Genomic DNA, 13,962 nt, shown 5'->3' with positions numbered 1-13,962 from the left:
GCTTCCCAGGATATTATGGCTTATTTCACATGCCCATTCGAGTGGTTTATATTCATCATTATTTTTACATGTGATGCAGTTGGAAGCTGGGCAGGTGAAGTTACAATCACGATTGGAAGAGGAGGAACAAGCAAAAGCAGCATTGATGGGAAGGATTCAAAGATTAACCAAATTGATCTTAGTTTCCACCAAAAGTACGATGCCACCTAATATCCATGAAAAGCTTGGCCACAGACGCAGACATTCTTTTGGAGAAGATGAGGTAGCAGCTAGCTTCTTATACTTGATGTGCTGACTAATAATCTAACTGACAATACTTTGTGTTGCACAAGTATTGAAGACATGATATGAGAACACTTCACTTTGCTGCATGAATGTATTCATATGATGATAAAGTTTTCTCAACATTTTCATGTTTATCTTCATTGATCATGCAGCTAGCTTACTTACCGGATAGAAAACGAGAGTACATGATTGACGAGGACGCTGGAAGCATTGATTCCGAAATATCAGCCGATGGAAGAGAGGGTGTCATAAACCTTGATGAATTGGTCAAAGATTTCAGAAGAAACAGAAAGAGAGGGATGCTTGGCTGGTTCAAGTTAAAAGTAAATTTCTAATATTTCTTCATACTCTTCATAGATGTGTGGTATAAGACCTTGTTAGAACTTAGAACATGACAAGTCACTAGTGTGCCATATAAGTTTCTTATGCTACTGCAACAGTGAATCTCAGTCATTGATTTTCTGCTGGTAAAATAAAAGGTGAATATTTTCTATTAAGAAATCAATGAAAACAAGTTTAGAAGTACAAGAATCGGCGTATGTATTGTTGGGCGCAAATGATTCAACTCTTAAGAAATAGTTAACTAGATATAAGAAGAGTATGAGATTGATGGACAACAGGTGGATGCATTTTTTCTGGTTGGCATACTTTTCAGATAGCAAGAAGATCCACCATTTCACTTTGGGGGGTTGGTATTGTGTTTCTCATACCAAGACTTGGGATAGAAGAATAACTTTGTTATTGCATGAAATGGAATATTATTGTCAAAACTAAAAGGTAGATTGTGTAGTACTAAATGACGAAACAAAAAAATAAAAAGAAACAATATGAGAAAACAAGGAGAGCTAAGATGAAGACGGAGGGCAAAGTAAACGTTTATGTAGTGTCATACAAGAAAGATACATTGAATAAGCTAAATTTTTTGTAAGGTGAGTAATTTTATTAATGTTGGAGAAGTTCCATATATAGAAGTATGCTAAGAAGTAGAGAATCCTTGACCAAAAATATGGTTCTCTACAAAGATAACCCTATCATCTATACAATCAAGAACCTCATGGTTGCATCAAACCAAATCTAGGGACACGAGGCTACTCCTAACATGCACAGCATCGTTCTCAACCCCTTCAAAATTTCTCCTAGTCCTCTCCTTTCACACTACCCATATAAGATCTAGTGAATCTACATTGATCCCATGCCTTGAGTCTTCTCTTCCTTCCTCTGAAAACCTAGCTATACATGTCTCCTTTACTATTCTCACTTTCTCAGCATGACCTGTTGTACTTGAAGACCAACTCAAACCAACTAACATGTAATATTATCCTCATATTCTCTGCAGTCAATATCACTCCCTAGCAGCCGAAGTGCAAAAATAAACACGCTTTTCTGTGCCCTCTTCATATCCAAATTGAAAGGTGCAGAGAGCCCACTCAATGCCTTACCAATAGTATATGCTAGTATGATTTGTCTGAGAACTGTTTGTCTATCCCCTTCTCCCAAATCCACTTGTCATGCATGGTTGAATAAGTTAGATGAAGGATCAAAAGTGGACAAGAAAACAACATAATAATAGCACTGTAAGTATCAGAATTTTATCCTGTTTGTCCTTCCACTATGATATGTGCAAAGAATGATTCTTACTCAGAAGTTATCTTTTAAAAACTCTGCCAAATTATGATGATAATTCCTTTCTCTAGAAATACTCTGTTCTAAAATACTAAAGATTCACTGTCTCGGTATGATATCACACGGAAGACATTTGACTCATAGAACAACATACTAATAAATTGTTGATGTTGCAGAAGCCTGAAAATCTGATTATATCATCATCAAATGCTGATACTGAAAGCTCTGCAAGTGGTTCTCCTGCATCTTCATTGAAGTCATTGCAAAGTAGAGTTACATTCAGTGATGTGAAGGAAGGGCGGAGAAGATCTGTTAGTAAGCGAGGGGATGATGCTTCAGCAGTAGATTTTGTTCCGGATAGAACCCAAGCAGGTGATTTGTTTAGTGCAGCAACTGGAGGTCGGCTTCCACCAGTAAGTTCTTCCTTTTTTGTTTTGATTTCTGGTGATGTGACATAAAGAATGAGGAAATCCACATTGAAAATCTTTTTGTGCAAATTAGTTTGTCTTGGATATATGCTGTAATTAGATGACATGTCCCACTTGGTTTCTGCTCTGCATCCAACCCCTTCAATTTGAGTTTTTCCTCTAATATTTAAAAAAAATTATTTCTATACAACTTATGTTTTTATAAATTTTAAAGATGGCTGTTGCCCGTTCTTATGCTACTTATCTTAACCCGTAATTTTCTTCACTTCTTGTGTGACAAAAGATGTGTTCTCTGGTCCTTCTTAGCGTCTTCATTAACTGTAGGACATATCAAATATTTTATCTGTGACAGAAGGCATCAAACTCATCTATATTATGTTGCAAGAGTTAGATTGCATGGTTACAAATGCATTTTCGATATGGTCAATCTTCAATTAAAGCAGTTGGATTTAAAGGTGATTTTTAAAAATAGGTAGAGATGAAAGGCTGTGTTTAGAGATCTGCTTATTTTTTTCGTCGGAAGTAATTAATTTAATGAACTTATTACGGTGCCTATAAGGTGAGATCAAAATTTCACTTAAGGTAAAAGATAAATGGAAATGTACAATGGCTTCTAGGTTTGAGTATGCATGGTTTCCAGAATCATGTTTTTTGTGCATTGTCACGTTAATTTATGCTAAATAAACTGTCAGCTTGTATGCAATTTCTGGATAATGATTTTACAGTCGTCCTCTGCTTATAACTCTGCTAGGATGTTCAATCTTCTTTTGCAGACTGGGACCACTATAACTGATCAAATGGATCTTCTTCACGAGCAAGTGAAGATGCTAGCTGGCGAGGTTGCATTATGTGTTAGTTCTCTTAAACGAGTATCAGAGCAAACAGTTAAGAGTCCTGGGGACTTGCAACTTCAGGTTAGTAAATTGTCAAGATTGAACTTTATATTATTTTTCCAGATATAATGGATACTACTCTATGCCTGTGTATTTGTCTTATTTTAGGAGCAAATGCGAAACCTAAAGGATGAAATAAGAGAAAAAAAGCTCCAGATACGTATTCTGGAGCAACGCATGGTTGGATCAGTGGAAAGGATGCCACAGGGCTCAATCAATATTGAGATATCTCAGGTAAATTTGAAAAAAAAGAAGTGATGCACAAATACTTACAATAATCTATTTAGAAAACCTTTGGAGTTCCATAGGAGCATACATACTTCTAGTGAACCTCTGAACCTAATCCAGAATGAGCCTAAATTGATTAAGTCCAGAATCATCAAGCGTTGTTGTGATGGATGTATGACCAATGTGATTCGCTTGGAATTGGGCGAAGTCCAGTAAATCCTACTCTTTCACTTTTCTTGCACTTGTTTGTTTGGTTCATAATGGGGTAGGTTACACTGGTCTCCCAATTTGAGATAGAACTTATCCCTTTCTGAAGGCTTGTTTGATCTTCTTGGGCTCATTTCTTATCATATTTCACTCCCATCTTCGGCAGTACTCTTCTTAGAGCATATTTTTAAAGAATCTTTGAGTTTCTAAAATGACCCTTAACCTAGGTCGAAAAAATTCCTCAGGGATAAAATTCCCAATGATCGTACAAGTCCTCGGATCAAAAAAATCTAGCATCCAACCCAAGACCTTAAGGCAATGGATTTATGCTTTTGTGAGAAATGGCAGAATTTGATACAAGCATGTTATGTAATGAAGACTTTGAAGTGCTTGTGGGTGGGAATAGTCTAGGACCATTTAAACCCCTTCAGAAATCTCTAAGCTACCGATTAGGAACAGATGCTGCATTCTTTAATACACTCCTACAGGTGTAATCCCTTTAGGGTTTCCATGTGGATGATTTTGCTTTAAGTAGTGAGAAGAGGCTCGACAGAAGGAGGCCTGAAATAAACGAGAGCTCAACAAGTTAATGATTTGGCCTGGAGCATTATTGAAAGCTTGATGGTCTAAGTTGAGACAGAGAAGCCCAAAGTGAGAGAAAGCATATCATGTAAAATTTGAACATTCAAACATGAAATTTGAAGGCAATGGATGGAGTAGCGCATGATCATTTAAACCCCTTTGGAAGTCCCTATTTATTGAGGTGTCCAACTCCTAGACCAAACAAGAGAGCTAGAGGGATGGAATAACAAAAGGTTATGTTAGTCCCATCTGTTGTATGATGTATCCCATGCCCATGTCAAATTTCTTACGATGAGTAATTTCTTATCACATAATGGCATTTGAATTCTGATCTTCACTCAAATGTAGGCGTTGTCCAAGCTAGCTACTCAACTAAATGAAAAGACTTTTGAGCTGGAGGTATGGTCAGCTCTTTGAGCTCGTATTAGACTCGATCATTTGACATTAACTACCTAGTTAAATGTTGCTGGACTAACTCAATTTAGTTTGTCGTCATGATAAGATTAAATCTGCAGACAACAGGGTACTGCAAGAGCAACTAAAATTGAAGGTAGATTTTGTAGTCTTTCCATGATCTCCATTAGATGTCACATTCTACTGAAATCTAATAAAAATCGTTGGTCTTGAAGATGATGGAGAATTCTGAGATGCAAGAAACTATCCTTCTGCTGAGGCAACAACTTGTATCAGAAAAAAGTTTTAAATGCCAGCAGCAGGATGCAGACCATGACGCTGCCACACTTGCAGCGTATTCGGAGGGATCTATAGAAGCTAAATTTGAAAGGGAGACTGGGGCTCATTCATATCAAGAGAGACTTACAAATGAAAACATACAAACTAGTAATATGGGATTAAATAAAAAGTTTGTGCATGAAGTCTCGAATGACTCTAGTGTTGATGCACTTTTGAACTCTCAGCTTCTTTCAATGGTAAGCTTTCCTTCAATTGAAATGCTTTTGATGTAAATTTTGTAATGTAATATAATATAATGTGTGTGTGTGTATATATATGTATGTATAATCATGTTTTTCTTCCACTTAGACTGCAGAAATAGAGTCCCTGAAACAAGAGAAAGAGCAAATTATTGAGGAGAAGGAAGCCTTAGAAATTCACGATCAAAAGCTAGCTGAGGAAGCTTCTTATGCAAAAGAGTTAGCGGCGGCGGCAGCAGTAGAACTTCGGAACTTAGCTGAAGAGGTAACTAAGCTTTCCTACGCAAATGCCAAACTTGCTGCTGAGAAAGATGCGCCTTGCAAAAATAGCTGCTGTCAGAGATCTGTTTCATTTGATATGAAGCAAAATAATGATGGTGGAGGTTGGCCTGATGCACATGGTAGGAAGACAGAAGATTGTTTATCAGTGGATGAGTTGGAGCAAGAACTGAATGCGCGACACCAAAGAGAAGCTTCTTTGGTTGCTGCATTGTATGAGAGAGATAAAATAGAAAGTGAACTGCGTAAACAACTTGATGAAACAAAGAAGCGAGAAGAAGACATGGAGAATGAGCTTGCCAATATGTGGGTACTTGTTGCGAAGATGAGGAAATCTGGTCCTGTTTCCCAGACTGTCTCATTTGAGGGGTCGGATGTGTCTAATATCTTGGAAGCAAAATCAAGAAATGACATCTCCTTGTCCAAAGATAAAAAAGTTAGCGAAACATTTGAAAATATTCCTGCTGTGGATACATCAGAAGAACTGAAGGTTCGTTACCATAAGGAAAGGAAAAGGTGCAAGGAACTAGACGATTTAGTTTCAAGATTAAAGGTATTTCTTTTCTCATTTCCACCCCTTATTTAAGTTGGTGCCTCTAATTAATATGCATTTTTCTAGTACCTTCTTGCTATTACCTCACCGTGTGTGTAGAGCAAAGTATGGAATTGAGAGTTCTAATGAACTCAAATAAAGAAGAACTGCTTAATAAACTTTGCAAGAGCTGAACAAGGGAGGGTGGGTGGGTGAACTTTTCACATTAAATCAAAGATTAAAGAGATTCATCCATGAAACTGAAATCAGGAATGCAACTAACCAACTCAGTGAACATTGTAGCTAACTAATTCTGCGAACTATAAACACTTCCATCAAATGACTATTATTCGGCTTTCCTTTGCTTCTGAACATCTTACTGTTATGTTTCTTCTACTCTTTATAATCATCAATTAAAAATGTTAAACGTGAGTCTATGCATTAAAAAATTAAACGTGATAGCTATTAAAAAAAGCTACCAAAATTACATAGATAAACTCTACCTAGAATCCTAATTCTTGAATCCAATTCCATTGATCTCAATTTAGCATACACAAAATAAGCATATTGTTAAGAGCGAAGGACTTGTTCCATTATCAGTTTCATACTCTTTCACAAATGTGAATAGGCATTCTTTTCAAATCTACTTACTTCTAGAAGAGTATGAAACTGACAAGAAGTGAAAGAGTTAACTGCATTATTATATGAGTTCAATCGAGAATACAAAATGATTCTACCGTGCTAAACTTCATGCATTATTATCTTATTATATAAAGAATATAAGAAAATGAATGACTCGATTTATTATAGAAATAGTGGAGAGAATTGCTTTTAATGTGCCTACTTTAATATGCTATGTTTCCCTTATTTTTATTAGAATATATGATTCCATCTTGTAGAAAAATTTGGCGTAGTACTTTTTGCTTATTGGGTAAAAGTTTGTTTAGTGATTTGCTAGAGAATTCGATTAATGTAATAATTTATCAATTTAATAAATCAAGTTACAAATGTATTGAATGTTAAATAATGATCTTCCGAACGATATGAAGAGACATGCTAAATATAGCATTCTTATTATTCAAAAAGTGATACACAATTCAGATTTCTTAAAAGAACTTAAAAACGTTTAAAAGATCTTAAAAACGTGAGAAAAAGTAATCTAAATGCCATGATCGCTTTTTGAAGAAGTGATTTCAAGAAGTAACGACATCATATGCAACCAAGCAACTCCAAGACATTGAAAAATATTATTAAAGAAGCATTGTTTCTCATTTCCAAGAAGGATTAAATATACCTAAGTATTTATAGTCCTAATTTATAGACCCTTGTGATCCCAAATAGCTGTTATTAAGACTAAGAAACTTGAAAACATAATGCCTTTTACATTCTTTGACATTATTATGATATGTAACCTTCACATGATCAATAATTAGAAGAAGCTTAAGCGTCATATCATGTCATTTAGCTATGTGAGCTACTTAATTACCATTAAGTTGATTCATTGTACTACAATATGTATAGGTTAAACTTATCTGTATTAGGATTAGCTAAGGGTATATTTTATTGTAGACTGCAAAATATTCATTTAATGCATTGTAATTTTATTTTTAGGTGAAGGTAAAACGGTTGTTCAATATTTAATGGACGTTGTGGTTCAACTTTGGGTCTTTCTACTTTTGGATAAGCATAATATGATAACTAATATTTTCTGTAAATTGTGCGCTTCAATTTGAAGAACTACGAGATTGCTTCTTGCCTAAAGACTGGAAGCTTGTTATGTGTTGTACTCTTCACTTAAGAAACAATGTCATCAATCTGTCATTTATTTGGACATTACAAGATGAATCACATTTTTATTGAATTTTAGGGTGATGATTTGGGTGGCTTGGATATTAATGCTCTCGAAGAGCTCCAAAGCCTTCATGTTGAGGCCATTACCAAGATTTGTCGTGCAAAGGTTAGAGCGCTCCTGTCCCTGCACTAAATTTATTGATTGACTGGCTGTGGTTCTGTTAAGAATCCTTTGATTAATTATTGCTATATGTTATTCATACCGTCTTGCAAGCATTACTGTCTTAAGTTGCATCTACTAGGAAGGATAGAGGATGTTTTGAGTAGGAATATATGCTCTATTAGAAAAGGCAGTCCTAGATAACATTGTCTAATGATTATATGATTATTCAGTAAACTCAAGACACTTCAGGGACACTTCTTTGGTATTCTCAGTATTAGGTTCTTTAGATAGGAACCTCCTTAGCAAGTCAAATATTTGAAAGTTAAATAAATAATTAAGTGAGAAATGTCTGCATGCCTGTGGAACAACCTCACAGATTGACATCTGTAGGATACATGAACATGTCTACATAAAAGGTGATTTTCAGGGTTGAAATATTAAAGCAGTTTTGGCATCCTCATAATCCATCTTTGAAAGCTTTCTCCAAGACTTGGCTTGTAGATTGCAGTGTAGCTGGGAGCTATTTGTTCATTACCTGGGGTAGTTTCAGCTCGACTGTTGAAATGTTGTGCAGAAAACATTTATTCATGCGTTTTTTCCTGTTTAATTGCAGGTTAAAACTTATTATTTCACTGCTTTATGGTTATTATTGTCTAGAAAAATGTGTTATTGTACCCAATGTTTTCCCACCAGTAGGGTCTGGGGAGGGTGGTATAAATGCAGCCTTACACCCCTACCTAGTGAAAGTAGAGGTTGTTTCCGAAAAACTCTTGGACCAAGGATGTGCAGTGACTCGTAGTTCCTTTTACTTCTTATTTTTCCGCGAGGGTTTTGTTGCATTGAGCAAATGTCTACAGCTGTTCATTAGGTTTGTTACATCCTGGAACTTGGCCAGCTGATCCATCATCTTTCCAGGATGTTGGAATTATTGAAGCTACAGCTGCTTTAGATGAGGGCATCAAGTTTTCTTATGATATACATGTCCTAAAATGTTCGGCCTTCCGTGAGCAATATAATAAAAGTTAGTACACATTCATATTGAGGATATCCGATTAGGCTTTATTGGTGTGTGGTATTAGGTGTTAATGAATTGGCATGTTGTATTCGGTTGTCGAGACAATTTATCTTCTTAGCATATTCAAATGGCCTTCAAAAGTTAGTACCTCTTGTTTTCCTCTAAGGAAGATCTAGAGGGGGGATAAATATTTTATAATTTGTTGCAACTGAAAAAACATGTTAAAATGAATTTTAGTTGTTCTTTTTGCACTTGGGACTCACAATGACATTTGTTTCTTTGAAAATGCAGTGCTTGGTTGATGTTTTATAGCATTTTACTTGGGAGTTCCTGAACTTTCTGACACCCAAGGTGAGCTTGCCACAGCTCAAGCAAATATACGTTCTTCTTTCTTAGTACTCTCCAACGGGCTGATGATCTTTACTCTGGAGATTGATATGTTATTTGGTCCCTATGATTAATTAAGTAAATGCATAAGTAAAGATAATAACATAATTTAAAACCCTCCATTTTTTGAAAAAATGCATTGCATTTTCCCTGTTAAGATAACTGAGTATAGCAGACCAAATAAGATTATCTTCGTCTCCAAGATGTTCAGAAATGTGTTCCTTCCTCATGTGTATTCCATATTTTGTTTTAGAAGTAAAATTCAGATATCCAGAAACTACTCAACCAGACCAATTGTACTACAAGTTGCAATTTTCTTTATATCAAAATGGCAAAAAGAATACATATTAAAGTGTAGATGAAAATTTACTTAGGATCTCAAGAAGCCAAAAATGTCAAAGGCAACACTAGTATTATTTATTTGAAAGATGAATTGTGTTTCAACTTTCAACACTACACTAATATTAGATACAACCCTCAAGAAATTGTTTTTCAATATATCTAATACGTAGTTTCCATTTCTGACAGGTATTACGCCAATTGCAACTCAATTGCAGTTGTAAATGGCCCAAACCTTGTAGTAGAAGCAGACACAACTGGGGCTCAAAGTGTATAGCTAACTGAGACTCAAAATCTCAAAGCTGGGAGATGATCTTGTGATGTAGGCTGAACTCTACTACTGTATGTATTTGGGATATACCCAATAACTTTGGTGTAGGTCATAGGGAACATTTCAGTAATATATTTGTACTCCCAATGACTTGTCAATTATACTTTTTGCTCTAAACATTTACAGAAAATGGCATCAAAGCCACATTAGCTTCACTGTCACCTTATTTCTGCTTCTGCTTCAAAGAGTCAAACTTCGCAGGGCATGTCCCTTTGTTTAGTCCTATGTTGGCAGGGTATGCATCATAATAATCTCCGCCATGGTCACGACTGATGCTGTTCATGAAAAGAAAAAGTTAATGCCGGGTAATGTACTAGCCTCGTCATGTAAAAAGCAAGAAATGTATGATCAGAGTTTATGGAGTTTACGGAAACTTGTTGCAGTTTGCTGGAAGCCATCCAATCTGTTTTTTCTCGTTATCGTATATCACCATTTTGTCTAGTAGAGAAATATCTGTCGGGTGAAAAGAATGAACAGAATTAGAAATATCAAGTGCACAAAGAACTTGGACACAAACCCTAATTAAAAAAACTAGTGCTCTCCTTGATTATTTATGCAGATTAAGAACTGAATTTGCTCTTCATTTTGTCAAATACTTTTAAACATTATGAAAAAGCAACTCTGCAAGCATGTACATTTAACACAGGCCATTGTCTCCGGGACTGACTGATTTTCTGAATGTATTATTTTAAGCAGCACTTACGTACCTCCAATCAGATTATGATTTTCTAATCCAACTTCTGTACCGTTCAGTATTCCCAGGCATACATTACCATGCTCCTGAGATACCACGAGGAAAAATTAGTCTTTGATATCGTCCAACCATAATTTAATGCCTAGGGAACATTTGAAAAGGTGCTTACAGTAACAATAAGATAGGCCTCAGGCAGAAGCTGAAATTCAACATTCTTGGCTTTCATGAAACTCAGTGTAAATGGCTTGAAGTAGATCGTGGCATCATTAACAGATTTGAAGGGCTTGGAACCACTCCAGCAGACGGGAAGGCTTTTGTCATTCGTTGCATCAGTCAGCTGCTTTGCATTTATGTTTTTCTTTATCTGAAGACAAATTATTATTAGAGCACAGAAAAGAATCAAGCATTTAGGACTATAACAACACTTCCCCAACTTACCGAAGATAGAAAAATATCATAAGCTTTCGAACTAAAGTAAGTGAAGGTACTTCCACTGTCAAAAATAATTGGAAGACTCTTGATTCCTGTGGTCTGCCCGTCAAATAAGAGCTCTGCTGGTCCCAAAGAGTAGTGCTTTCTGAAATCATAGAAATGCATCAGTTTTTCATCAAGTTCCAAGCTCCGGATACTAACCCTATAACATAACAGAGGACATACTCCGAAGATGTTTGCTCTATTGGTCTCCAAGCAATTCCAGAAGAGGGAAGAACATCATCACCGAAGAAAAGAAACCCTCCACCTTGCGCACTCAAACAGTGACCAACTACATTTGTGATATAACCCAAGCCACTCAACTGCGAGACGATGCTTGATTTTCCATAGGCAAGACCAAGAACTCCATCTGTAAAAGGCGAATGAGTAGAAACTGGCACTTCTTGACTGTAACCACAACTGTAGAATGACTTAATTCAGTTTTTTTGGCAAGTCAAAAACTTTCAATGATAAACACCAACTTGGTGTCAAAATTTATGAAAGAAAACTCAATCAGGAGTTCATAAATTAAAAGCATCCGATATTTAATAATGAACAAGTGAAAGAAACAGAAGGCCTCACGAGTTCATTTTTAAGGTCAACTACAAGTACTATAAATGTTTCTCACCCAAATATTAGATGAGGAGCAGCAGTGCTACCATTGGTGAATCTTAGTAGAAATGTGTCTTTAACCAGCACTCCCAAGGATGAACCACTATCTGCATACGCAACCTCATAGTCGCATTGCTCATTAGGGTCGTGACAAGGATGGCTCTCAGGCCAGTGAAGGGACGTGCACACAGGATCCTTACATGTGACAACATTTCTATGTGGTTTGTAAAGATTGTGAGGGGCCTGCAAGGTGCATATTCTAGATATTCAGACAAACATAGACTAGTGCTTAAGGGTTGGAACATGATTCAATATCATGGTATACAAAGATCAGATAAATTGATGATCTTTCAGGCTGAAATTTACTTCAAAGATTTAAGTTACAGACAAGGAAAAGGGAGTAATTTACCGGGGAGCATTTTGCACAAGGTGCATCACACTGCAGCCAACTTAGGTCACTACCAGTGTCTATATCGAAAAAGTAAGGTTTGGGGGGTTGGCCAACCTCAAGTGTCACTTGATAATACCTGCACATAAAGAGACCACCTGGATTTAGAAGAAAGAACAGATATAGAAAATTCAAGAGTATTTCAAAGTTTTAAATAGAGAAAAAAATGAATGTCGGATCTTAAAACATACAAATAATCCTTTTCTTTTGGTCCTTTCATGACGAAGGTGTATGGGCAGCTAACATGCACCTCGACTAATCGACCTCTACCTCTCAAGCCTCACCGCCTACCAACACTTAGACATGGTCTCTTTTTTACCTTATTTGAGATCTGAACCTAGGCATTCCATGGTTGATTGGTGGAAGTAGATAAAAATATCATGCTTAATTTAGAACTCGCACCCCCCTGCTCGCAAGACCCCTATAAAATTACACATCAGTAACAATACTACTTCATGTAAACACAGAAATTTCCCCACAGTTAGCACTCTTCTGGAAGCTTCAAATCAATCACAAGACTCGCAACTTTCCCTGTAGCTCTTGTACTTTCATTTAATTTCCTCTCATATATCTAAGATTTAGAACTCTTATTGCTCATAATTTTAAGAACAACTAGGACATTGTACCAGATATACTAATCCTCTTGTCTTATCTAACCCATTTCCCAAATCCACACACTCAATTTCTACCCAATCACCAAACCATAAAAGCATTAAAAAATGAGTATTACTATACCAGTTAACTAAAGCAGTACAAAACAAAACCAGTGATTAAATCTCCCATTCCTTTGAAAAGCACAATTAGACACCTAATCACTAAACAAACATCCATGACTTATCACTAAACCAGTACTAATTAAAACCCTTCAAGAATTGATGAACTTCAATAAGAATAAACAAAGTACATTTACAATCAAAACTCCCCAAATTAATAATAACAGAGAAAGAAGATACTTTAGAAGAAAAATGATACTACAACACAACTTTTCAAGAATTGGTGAACTTCAATCAAGAATAAACAAAGTACATTCACAACCAAAACCCCCCAAATTAATAACAACAGAGAAATAAGATACTTTAGAAGAAAAATGATTCTACAACACAACTTTTCAAGAATTGGTGAACTTCAATCAAGAATAAACAAAGTACATTCACAATTAAAAAAACCCAAATTAATAACAACAGAGCTAGATGACAGTTTAGAAGAAAAATAATACTACAACACAACTTTTCAAGAATTGGTGAACTTCAATCAAGAATAAACAAAGCTCATTCACAATCAAAAAACACCCAAATTAATGAAAACAGATATAGATGATACTGTAGAAGAAAAATGACACCACAACACAACATTTCAAGAATTTATGAAGTTCAATCATACATTAGAAAGAAAGAGAGGAATACCCAACAGGATACACATTTCCAGCTAGAGGGAACACAAGAGAAGAACCAGATTTTAACTGCTTCTTCCATATGGGAAAATTAAAAGCAGAAAAGCAGCTTTCCAATAGTAGCAGAAAGTGCAGCACTAACAAAATCACTTTCATGATGATTTTGGAACAAAAATCGAAAAGGGTTGGGGCAAAATACTTTCTTGATCTCCAAAAGCTAAGCAAAAAGTTCAATTCATGCTAAAGGAGAACAAGAGAAGAGTTTTGGGGATGGGTTCATTTTTCTCTGTTTTTGTAAGTTTCATATTTCCAAAATAAGCTTAGCAAAAACA

The 13,962-nt window shown here is 35.8% G+C and overlaps 2 protein-coding genes across 5 annotated transcripts in view; one reads left to right on the top strand and one right to left on the bottom strand.

The window, feature by feature from the left end:
* Positions 1-10,170, top strand: part of LOC107023218 (kinesin-like protein KIN-7C, mitochondrial) — a 24,786-nt gene extending 14,616 nt beyond the window's left edge. For both annotated transcript variants that reach the window (XM_027917500.1, XM_015223836.2), the window contains 12 exons: positions 80-262; positions 438-608; positions 2,085-2,321; positions 3,110-3,250; positions 3,338-3,463; positions 4,595-4,645; positions 4,749-4,796; positions 4,876-5,175; positions 5,288-6,010; positions 7,857-7,946; positions 9,250-9,309; positions 9,874-10,170. In XM_027917500.1, the coding sequence (XP_027773301.1) occupies positions 80-262; positions 438-608; positions 2,085-2,321; positions 3,110-3,250; positions 3,338-3,463; positions 4,595-4,645; positions 4,749-4,796; positions 4,876-5,175; positions 5,288-6,010; positions 7,857-7,946; positions 9,250-9,270 (2,091 nt within the window). In that variant the 3' untranslated portion in view covers positions 9,271-9,309; positions 9,874-10,170. The remainder of the gene's footprint in view (positions 1-79; positions 263-437; positions 609-2,084; positions 2,322-3,109; positions 3,251-3,337; positions 3,464-4,594; positions 4,646-4,748; positions 4,797-4,875; positions 5,176-5,287; positions 6,011-7,856; positions 7,947-9,249; positions 9,310-9,873) is intronic.
* On the bottom strand, positions 9,693-13,962 carry LOC107023219 (aspartic proteinase Asp1). 3 transcript variants are annotated; one of them, XM_015223838.2, is made up of 9 exons: positions 13,621-13,962; positions 12,202-12,319; positions 11,809-12,035; positions 11,367-11,600; positions 11,148-11,286; positions 10,879-11,073; positions 10,723-10,795; positions 10,384-10,468; positions 9,693-10,290 (listed from the first exon to the last, which is right to left on the bottom strand). In XM_015223838.2, exons 1-9 carry the CDS (start codon positions 13,710-13,712, stop codon positions 10,179-10,181), a joined length of 1,275 nt encoding a protein of 424 aa, XP_015079324.1. In that variant the 5' UTR covers positions 13,713-13,962; the 3' UTR covers positions 9,693-10,178. The 3 variants fall into 3 exon arrangements, with proteins under 3 accessions (XP_015079324.1, XP_015079323.1, XP_027773302.1); XM_015223837.2 differs by having other exon boundaries at positions 13,644-13,961; XM_027917501.1 differs by lacking the exons at positions 9,693-10,290; positions 10,384-10,468 and having other exon boundaries at positions 10,715-10,795; positions 13,644-13,961.

This window comes from Solanum pennellii, chromosome 6 (genome assembly GCF_001406875.1).
Source record: "Solanum pennellii chromosome 6, SPENNV200".
In the NCBI taxonomy this organism is placed as follows: Eukaryota; Viridiplantae; Streptophyta; class Magnoliopsida; order Solanales; family Solanaceae; genus Solanum; species Solanum pennellii.
The sequence above is the reverse complement of the archived record's forward strand: the minus strand, read 5'-3'. Positions and strand labels throughout refer to the sequence as shown.